This window comes from Python bivittatus, unplaced genomic scaffold, assembly GCF_059951505.1.
Source record: "Python bivittatus isolate LINGU-HERP-01145 unplaced genomic scaffold, Pbiv_v1 ctg000580_np1212, whole genome shotgun sequence".
NCBI classification, from domain to species: domain Eukaryota; kingdom Metazoa; phylum Chordata; class Lepidosauria; order Squamata; family Pythonidae; genus Python; species Python bivittatus.
The window spans coordinates 10,870,607-10,881,216 of NW_028277087.1; the positions used below are offsets into that span (position 1 = coordinate 10,870,607).

At 42.7% G+C, this 10,610-nt stretch overlaps 1 protein-coding gene across 5 annotated transcripts in view; it reads left to right on the forward strand.

Moving 5' to 3' along the window:
* The window catches only part of MAST3 (microtubule associated serine/threonine kinase 3), a 62,220-nt gene extending 57,463 nt beyond the window's left edge, over positions 1-4,757 (forward strand). For 4 of the 5 annotated variants that reach the window (XM_025164250.2, XM_088149582.1, XM_088149580.1 and 1 more), the window contains 4 exons: positions 679-801; positions 1,390-1,526; positions 2,225-2,406; positions 3,631-4,757. In XM_025164250.2, the coding sequence (XP_025020018.1) occupies positions 679-801; positions 1,390-1,526; positions 2,225-2,406; positions 3,631-4,667 (1,479 nt within the window). In that variant the 3' untranslated portion in view covers positions 4,668-4,757. The remainder of the gene's footprint in view (positions 1-678; positions 802-1,389; positions 1,527-2,224; positions 2,407-3,630) is intronic. The other variant, XM_088149581.1, reaches the window with a different exon arrangement.
* The last annotated feature ends 5,853 nt before the right edge of the window (positions 4,758-10,610 follow it).

Sequence of the window (10,610 nt, forward strand, 5' to 3'; positions counted from 1 at the left end):
ATAGTATGTCTACACTTGAGTCAGTATTTTGTACCAGGGATGATTGGTGGTACAACTGAAGCTTCTCGTAAAAGCTGAGGAGATTCTACAAGTCTGAGTATGCTTATGAACCTGGCTTTAATGCAACATGCATCTAAAGCAGAACTTTAGATTAGGTTTTTATTGTAAACTGCCCAGAGTCACTTCCTTGTGAGATGGGCGGTATCTAAATTTGAAATATAAATAAATAAAATAAACAAACTTTTGCTACTGAGCTATAATCTCACCCGTAACAGGCTTACATTTTTTAAAAATTTCAATCTCCCCATTCAGTGAAATTTCTAAAGTGGCTTACCAAAGAATAAAAAACTTCAACAGGAGCAATCAAAGAAAGAAAAGCAGTAGCTGGAAACTGCACAGGTTGTACACAGAGGCAAAATCCCAGATTCATTTTTTTTCCAAGCTGGAAATTGCACGACTAAATTCTGAAACATGGTTTTTTTTATTGGGTACTCATCTTTTCTGCTGGATTGGGAGCAAGCGGAGTGGAGTGGGGAAGAACGGAGAAGTCTGTGGAAGAGAAAGCTACTAGGATACTTAATTCTGCACCTTCCTTGATTAGCCAATATTTTCAAATGTTCATAAGTGGATTTTCACAAAAGTAATGGCCGATGGTATATGTGTTCATTTCTATCATAGAATGTAGAGGATGGGAGCCCAGCTCATGATGCAGGACTCCGAGCGGGAGATCTCATCACTCATGTGAATGGGGAGTCGGTCTCTGGCTTGGTTCACATGGATGTCGTAGAACTGTTGCTGAAGGTATGTACCTTCTGTAACTTCATTGGGAAATACTGTAAATTTATGTAAACAATGTAAATGTATTTACATTAAATGAATAATTTTAATAATGTAATTACATTAAATAATGTAAATTTATGCAAATGATGTACATTTATGTAAACAGTGTAAATTCATTTGGATTCTGTACATTCATTTGGAAATCTCTGGGGGAGATGGGTGGCATCTAAATTCAATAAATAAATAAATACACCACAAGTTGATATTGAGATGAATAAACAAAGGAGGTTATAAATCAGCTGATAAATGCAACAGGAGAACCATATAGTTGACACCTAATGCTTTTGATCATACTGTTACGGGAAGTACAAATGCTGAAGAACTGTGAGATACCAGCTGATGGAATGCCTTTCAAAATACATCTGTGAAAAACTCAAAACTGAATGGATTCCAGAAATAATTTCCAAGCACATTTATTCTACATGGTCCAATAATGTGATCATGTTACATCCACAAGTGTCTGTAGCATTTCTGTGGATGTTGGGGAGGTAGCCTTTCAAATATTACCTTTTGGGGGTCCAACAGCTCTCCATTGTCTCCCTCCTGCAGAGTGGAAACAAGGTATCGCTGAGGACGACCGCCTTAGAAAACACCAGCATCAGAGTTGGCCCTGCCCGCAAGAATAGTTCCAAGACACGGATGGCCCGTCGGTGTAAGAAGAGTCGCAAACGGGACAGCCAGGACAAGTAGGTGGCAGGGACCAAACAAGGAAGTTAATAGAATTGGTGTTGATCAGAGGAAGGTAATTAAGACTAAAACTAAGTGGAATTCTAAACTTGGAATTAGGTGGGGCCCGGTGCTTTGAATGAATGATGTGGGTCATCTTAATCAAATAAGGTTGGTCTTTCATGCCTTATGGTTTGTGGGTTGGCCCACCTCTTGTTTTGCCTTTACTTGTTCTTACAAGGGTGGGCAAGCTACAGGCTACCTGTAGCATCCTTGTCCCATTTTTTCTGGGAGCCCCCTAAGGCCTTCTAAATTTGTCTTGAAACCCGGCAGCAAAATGCTGATTTTTGCAGAGTGATCTTCAGCTTTTTTCTTGAAAATAAATATGTAAAATCTCATGAGACTCTATTGTGCATTGAGTCAGCTGCAGTGACTCAGCCACTCCCCTGTAACCCTCAGAGCTCCTCTCTTTTAAAAATAGAATAAAAATACATCCCCTCACCACAAGAAATTATTTCTCCCCTTGTGTTCTTGCTTCAATAAAGTTTTATTTGTTGATGCTAAAACTGGCTGAATAGGACAGGACAGTTATTTAAAGTCTACCTCAAGATAAAGTTGATAAATCAACCTCAAATCAGCCTTCATTCTGGTAAGTCTCAGCCTACTTCTTCAGATGTTGGAACGCTTAGCAAGTGTCATTCTCCCCCTCTCTTCCTAGAAGGAAATCCCTGTTCAAGAAGATCTCAAAGCAAACATCCGTTTTGCACACCAGCCGCAGCTTTTCCTCTGGGCTCCATCATTCTCTCTCATCCAGCGAGAGCCTTCCTGGATCCCCAACGCACAGCCCATCCCCTGGATCTGTCACTTCTTGCCGCAGCCCTGCCCCAGACTTCGTGCCAGGTAGGAGTTTGTGAGTTTCTTGCCAAGTCCTTTTCCCACCTAGACTTATCATCATCTACTTCTGTTGTGAGTGAATAAATGTTAGGCATTACTTTTTACTAAAATAATAAGTCCCATTAAACAGACTACCACGTTTATTTTCATTACCACCCAAACTGAGCACAGTATCCTTTCATGTAAAAATCCATACTTGTCTCCAAACTACTGACAGGAAGCTTTTTGGAAGTAACAGTTTAAACAATTTATCATTTACATTTATCAATCTACTACACCACAGTTGCCCCAGGTTCTATCAGCACATCCTGCTCTTCCATCTGGAGGACTCTCTTCTTAAGCTGCCCATTGAATTATTACTTTCCTTAAAGAGTAAAGCTTCAGACTTCATTAGTGTTTCCTGCCGTAACTGTGAATTAATTACTGAAAAGAAAAGATGGACTCTTCAGAGTCCCTGTTCATTTTGGCCAAAAGGTTAATCTAATCTCTGTTATCACCATATTTATCTTTCTTTGTCAAAGTAGAGAAGTCTTAACAAGCAAAACCCAGCTGCTCGAGAAATTATACTGTCTCCCTGATTTATCAAAAGAGAGAGTTCATAAAAATACAGTCCTTTTCCACCCAGTTGTGAAATAATAATAGTAATCATAATCATAATAAAATTCTATGCTGCTCTGCTACAGATTGGCTTTAAGAAAAGGCAATGCATTAAAAACAATGGAAATACAAAAGGCAAGTGACAGGAACAACACAAAACAAAAGAAAGGTAAGAGGGGCCACCACTGTGAAGGCCCAGTCACGGGGCCGTGTAGATGAAATTCCCTCAGTGGTAGGACCCTCAACAGGCTTTCTCTCCCTGATCCAATTGAACAGGTAGATTTATTTCAGAGCAAATCGACTTGAAGATATCCAGGCCTTAAGCCATGTAGGATGATAATTATTTTGAGGATTCTTTTAATCAAAATTTTTTTGGTTTATTGAAACTTTAAGCTTGAGGGTTAACACAACATTGATTTGGAAATGGTGTCTCCAGCCATGTATTAATGCATCAAGCTTAAAGCCTTCTTAGACTAGACTCATTCTAGACTAATAGTTTTAAATACACATTTTGTATGTTTGTATTTTTATTAAAAAGGAAGTCAATGGTGGTGGAAGTACCTTCTGCCACCTACTGATATATTCAGTAGAGAGTCTGACCATGTTCCACCTAATTGCTCCTATTTTTGTCAGATTCTGTGTCACCCCAGAGTCCCTCCCCATCCTCCAGCACCCCCACTTCTCCAGCAGGACAGATCCGACCAAGTTCCCTACACGGCTTGGCACCAAAGATCAGCAGTCATCGCTACAAGGTTGGGCGTCGCAAGTCAACCAGCAGCATCCCACCCTCCCCCTTGGCCTGCACTCCATCTTCCGTCCCCCAGCCTCCGTCTCCCCAAAGGTCCCCTTCACCACTTCCATTGTTTACAAAAAACATCCAGACATTCCAAGGCAAGACCTTGTCTCCACCTACAATTGTCCGTCAAGCGTCCCGGCCTCGCAGTGCAGACAGCTCCCGTTCCCCACTTCTAAAACGAGTCCAATCAACAGAAAAAATCCCTACCTGCCTTGCTGAAAAGGTGGTTGGCAGCCGAAAGCTCATGCTGGAGATGCCCATCTTGGGAAACGAAGGTGCCAGGGAGAGCAGCATGGTCACCCTGGGAGACTCTGGTATTTCTCGACTTCGGGACTGGTCTGAGGAACGTCATGATCGAGACCACGAAGTGGTGGTTATGCGGCGGCTGAACTTGTCCGAGCGTCGGGACTCTTTCAAGAAGCAGGAAGCAGTCCAGGAGGTGAGCTTTGATGAGCCAGAAATTACATCCAGTGGTGAGGGCCAAGCAGAGAGTAAACCTGTAGGCTGGCGGCGTGGATCTCATGCAGCTTCCTGGGTGGAGGACAGGTCTTGCTGCTCATCTACCCCTGATCCCCAGCTGCCCCTTGTGCCCCACATTGCAGTGCAAGGTGATGAGCCAGCAGGAATCACAGCAGCATGGGAATGCCAGGGATCATATCCCGTCCAGCTGGAGGCCCGGGTCTACACTGAGCAAGATGATGGGACAATGGCCGTTGAGTACAAGAGTGTCTCCTCCCAGCACTGGGGAAATTGGGAACAGAGGGAGTCTTCGCCCACTCTTGGAGTCACACACAGGACAACCCATGGGGAAAAGGCAGTGAACTCACCCTCACCTTCCCTGAGATGGCAATTACAGGAGAATTTGGAAAAATGACTGGAAGACCTATTAAAGCCACTTTGTCCCTGGCAGACCAAAAGGGGGAACTTGAAAGAAAATACACCAATGCCAAGGACTGAGAACTTGGGGATTCCATTTTCATTTTGCTGGTGGGGTCTTTTCTAACTATTTACCACTTCCTCCTCCTCCCTGGAAAGCACCCTCTGTTCCTCTTCACAGGGCATGGTCAGTGGTGATTAAGGCTGGAGATTAAGGAAATGCTGCTTTTCTACTAATTAGAAAGAAATTCCTATTTCAGTCAGATCTGGAGCTACCAGATTTGGTGCCGAAGTTCCATTTGGTGCCCTAAGTTCAAGCATTAAGCTTTCCCATCTGTGCACTGGGTATCTCCTGGAGTGAGGATACTCCCAGATTCATAATCTTTCCCACTGCCCACTTAGCTAATGCTGACTCTGAGAAAAGGCAATAAATTAAATAGCGAGGGATATGAAATATCTTTGCTGCCCTGTGTGAGCAGCCTGTTCATTCAACAGGCAGAATCTATTCATTCTAGGGAGTCCCTTCTCTTGCATTGAAACTGGTAAAAGGAGGAATTGTAGCAATGGTTGGAAAACTCCAAATCCCAACCCTATTAAATCTGTAAACATTGCAGTGCCTATGTATGCTGTTGATATCCTAACCTAATGCCAGCTCTTGTTTTGCCAATGTTTGATCAAAAATTGAGGAGAAAAGCCAATGGGGTAAACAAGAAAAAAAAAATTAGTGTGGTCCTATTCAGTTTATATCCAGAAACTTTAATGTTCAATTCCACTGTGTTATCTTTTCTATCTACAACCCTGAGATTTTCTTTTGGGGGGTTGTGGGGGTTCCCATTTCGCTCTATTATACTTACTGTGGAAGAATAAGATGGCACCCTTTCTAGATCCACTGCAAAACCAAAAAGGGAGTAATGAGATTTGGAGAGCTACTTCTCCCTCTTTACATCTTCCCTGCAGCAAATGGAAACATCTTGGGGGGATGTCATCAAAACAGTTTTGATGGAGTCCCTGGCTTTGAATATGAGTCAGACATATCAATGCATCTTCCAAAAAAGGACAGACGATGCACTCATTTTTGGGAGATCACAGCTGAACGCATACAGGTTCAAATTCAGCAAACTGTAAGCCCGTTCTCAGTTGCATTTCCAGGAAAGGATCTTAAGTATCAGAATGAGAAAGATCTTTCTCTCAGCATAAGACTTTGCCAGCATAGGCAGCTTCAGCTTAGATGGTCCAAAGGTTTGATCTTTGACCAAACAAGATAACTCTAGTTTTCCATTCCATTTCATTTTACCCTTCTCCATGATGTATCTCCCAGGGTTCTTGACAGTATCTGGGAAATTGCAGTCCCAACACATCCAGAGAGTGCCATGTTGGAGCAGACTGTCCTATTTTCTCACAGACAGCTATCCAACATTATTTTTAAAGTTTAATCTGGATATAAGGGTGGGTCCCTGCCAATGAATGGCTTGGGGCAGTTGGGTGAGGTTCAGAAGCAGGATGTTTCTGAAAGTGTATAGCCAGCGCTGCATTCTCTCTTTCTAAGGTTCATTGAATACTTAAACTGAATAATCTGTTACATCTTTCCCTCTAACATGATGTCCCCAGATACTGTTCTTTTTCTCAGATGCTACTCTTGGTTCCTTGTCCTTTTACAAAACCATAAGCCCCAAGATCAATGTATGATAAAGTCATGGTGGTTGAACTGCTGTTATTTTGTAATGTTCAAGTGTCTTCTAATGTTCAGTTTGTGGTCCTCTCAATAACCTTTTACCCAAAGTACATTTATCACTGCTGGCAGCAATACACACTTCACATTTTGTTTCATTCATATTTCTGGGGAAAGCTCTGTTTTTTCCCTGCTTTTTTTGTTAGTTTGTAAGCTCTCATTTGGGTCACACTCCAGCACGCCAAGGAAAACTGGCTTCTTTTTCACAGAAGGGAAAAACTAGGCTTGGTTGCTTATAAAGCAAAAACCCACAGAAAACTGTCATTTGCATATGATAAATGCTTTCCCAGAGGGATGGGGGGAAAAAAAACTCCAAATCCTTTTTCCTAAGCCGGTTTCACAAGAATCTCATCATACTTGGAAAATAGAAAACAGTGAATTCTCCACTCCACCACTCAACGACACCAGGGCCAACAGGAGTTGGCCCACAGAGTTCCTCCTCAATATGCCTTTCCTCCTGATGGTGCAAAGAATGGGGAACGTACTCCTTACGCAACCAAGGTGGGGAGCTGCTGCCCCATCACCCTTGGCTCTCATGTGTCTTTCTCCCCCGACTTTTGTTCAAAGTACTTCCCTTCAGCACTAATGAGATAAGAAATGGCACCAGTTCAGTATCTCCCTTCCAGCCAAGTCAGTGCTGGTTCGTCTGGTTTTTCCCTGTGAAAATACTTTGCTGCAGGCCATGGAAATAGGTTGCTGGATTTGATTGGTCCTTTCGCTGGGCAGTGGAGACAGAATTTGGTCTGGTGGCTGGAGATCCTGTGCCTAGAGGTATACATTCACTGGTCCCTAGCCCAGGAATGTCTAGTGGCTCCTCATGATCTGCAGAGAGGGCAAAACGTAAAGATTTCCTTAATGCCCGCTCAGTTTCTGATGGCTTTACGGACATGTCCATGTAGTTTTCTTGGCAACAGTACAGGTGGGAATTGTCATTTCTTTCTTGAAGGATTTTTTTTTACTTCCAGTTGAACGTACAACTAGGGACTTCGCAGTGGTCTATCATCCAAGCATTAAGCTGGACCAACCCTGCTTAGCTTCTCAAGATCAGCCATAAACTGTGTTCCTTACAGATTCCGCTGGGGTTGCAGGAGGCAAGCTGCTTTCAAGTTAATTTCCCCAAGTTTGCTTTCTGTGGGCCTTCTGCACTTTGTTTTTCTAAATGGACTTGGTTTCTCTCCCTAATTGTAAACACTGAGGAAGTTTATGCTGAGGAAGGGGAGTAGATTTTGGCCTCTTCTGTTGTCCTTTTTCCCTTGAAGTTCATCAAGATCCATCCAAAAACAGGTGTTCCTGGAAAGAGATTTCATTAAAAAAATGTTTAAACCCCGCACCTTTCACAATTACATTACACAAGATGGTATTATGACTCCCACTAGAAACCTGATTGAAATGGGAAATATAAAACAAATGGAGCAGGGCCTATATATTCCTGGTCTGTATCAGCTGCTGCATTGATTTATTTGATTGATTGATTTCCAGGTCTGCCACTTGCCAAGTGACTTACAAGAGCATTAAAGACCTCAAGTTAATAAAACTAAAAAATCAAGATGATGAAACAGCTGTGCTAGAGGAAGACAAACCTCAAAGTACATAAGATCTCAGAGAGATGTACCCATCCCTTTCTTCCTCACTGCCAGGGTAAAGATTGAGTTGTGAAAGGAGCCCTAAGTATTAGACCAGCCTTCTGATGCTCTTCAGAGGGACTGGAAGTACAGTTCCCAGAATCCCTATTCAACCTGCTGGCCTGGGAATTTCAGGTGGCCAACACATCTGGAAGGCATTGAGTTGAGGAAGAGGAGTTTAGCCATATTTGGGGCTGCATGTCAGAGCCCCTGGAAATAGTAATATTTCTGCCCCGCAGTTGGCCAAGGAAGCTGCTCATTGGGGGTGGTGGGAAAGGAGAGGCATTTTGACAGAAGTTTCCATACTTTTTATTCATCACTGCATCTCTAATATTTCTACTCTGTGACTTCAGTTGCACAATGAATGGTGCAAGCAGACCGTCACGTAAGATTGCCATCCAAAGAACTCCAAAATAAAGAGCACGTGGTAAGACTTTAGAATGATATATTTGCAAGTTATTTCAAGAATCCCTGAGTAACATCCTGATTAAGTTAATCAAACCTGAAATGAATGGGACAAATGAGTCATTATGACAAATTTCCTTATCGGTTTCAGTGTGTGTAACTTAATCTACTTAACTATGCCTTCGCAAGCAACAGGTTTGAAATGAAGTATTAAAATAGCAGAGGTAAGTAACAAATACCCCAAAGTGATGTTGCAAATAAAACGTATCTATCTGAAAGTTTGTTTGTTTTTTTTAAAAAGGAGCAAACTGCATTTCTTGACTTGAAAATTACACTACATTTTAATCCTAAATGAAAATCTGTTTTGTGAAATACAAGCCTGCTGCTGTCTTTACATATTTGGGGAATCACAATCCCACTTTAGCTCGAGGAGTACAAGGTATTCAAGGAGGCATATGTAGCAGACCCCTCCAATTTTCCCCACAACAACCCTGTGAGGCAGGTTGAGCAGAGGGACAACCAGCAAGCTTCCATATGGGACAGTGGTTTATTGATCTTTTCTTTCTCCCTTGCTTATTTGGTAATTTGGACCCCATAAAGACTCTGGCAGATTGAAGATAAGGAGGATATTTGTCCCAATCTCAAGAGTTCGTCCAGTAATATAAGATGCACCATAGAAAAAGTGGAAGCGATTAGGGATCTTAAACTTAACCATGGTGTGACCAGCAAAAGTGACTTATGAACGTAGCAGATGGTACAGGAAAATGTTCTGCAGATTACTTGGGCTTTGGTTGGGTAAATGAGTTTGAACTGGCTCAGAAAGGACATAGTAATCCACTAAGCTTATAGGCTTTTTAAAGCAAATGCTAACCTTGGCTGAGTTTGGACGATAAGCAGGTGCAACCATGGTTAATACGAAGATGAGATCCCTGCTGGAAATCGCAGAGCGGTAGGCGACCCTGGGCAGTTGAAAAACAGCAATGTCCACCGCTTCCACACTGTTGCCAAGATCACTACATGGATGTATCTATTTTTAATACACAGTATCCAAATCTAAGTTCAACAGCCCTGGAGATAACCACAAAAATTCAGCTTTACTTGCTCAATTTTCCAGTTTACCCAGGAGGGAACTAATCGTTTCATGACTCAGGGCTCAGGCAAAGTTATTCTGCAAGCGTCACGGAGCTACTCTTCGTTACAATTACTCCAAAGGTACCAAAAACTGATTCATGAGCTGTATCTCCCCTGTGAAGGACCCTCAATTTCTCCTGCCTACGGAGCAGAAAGTTGATCCAGTTAACCTTGCACGTTTCAAATGGTCGTTAGCTGAAACACCCATCCTCCTCTTCTCATAAAAACATTTAAGTCAGCAAGGCTGGCTGGGGAATTCTGGGAGATGTCCCAGAATTTAACTGCACACGTCTTAAAGTTGCCAAGTTTGAAAAACACTGATTTAAGTCATCTCAGTGGAAGAAGTGTAAGACAATAAAGACATTCTAGTCTAAAATATATTTTGGGAGGGCTACTATTTGTTGCCATCTACCGATCGCCCAGATTTTCACAGCCCAGATCTGGTTAGTCCTGCTTTATTATACATCTATACTAAGCGAGCCTTGCTGACATTTAGCAGATCACGGATAAACAAAACAGCTTCGCAAAGATTAAAAGCCGCTTCCGGAAATTATCTTCTCCCCGCCCCGCCATCACAGCATTTTAGTGACTTCAGAACGACGTAAAAGCAAGAAGCCGATCAGTTCCGTGTCTACATAGCTGAGGTTTCGGCCATTTTCGTGTCCTCTCGGTTAAATTCGTTTCGGTGAACGCGAGCACATTCGACTCGGATGTTTTCGGCTTTTTCCGGGACCCACGCAAATCGCCTCGGTCCTATGTTACGGACTACCGTTTAGCTTTCACTGTAGAGGTAGAAAAAACAGCGAAGAATCAAGGCGCCCCTTGATTTCCGTTAGAATATGGCCTTTTCTCTGCCTGCTCAGAGTGGAAAACTCCTGCCACGGCTCGTTTCTTTCTATACCAAGCAAATGTTGGCTTTGCATGTTTTACAAAAGAGGAGGCAGTAATTAAACTCGGACCTATTGCTCGGTTGTCTTCAGCCCCTGGTCCCACTCATCTTCCACCCTTCCCTTCAGGGAAACACATCACCCTCTGGCGTGATTACCCCTTGCAG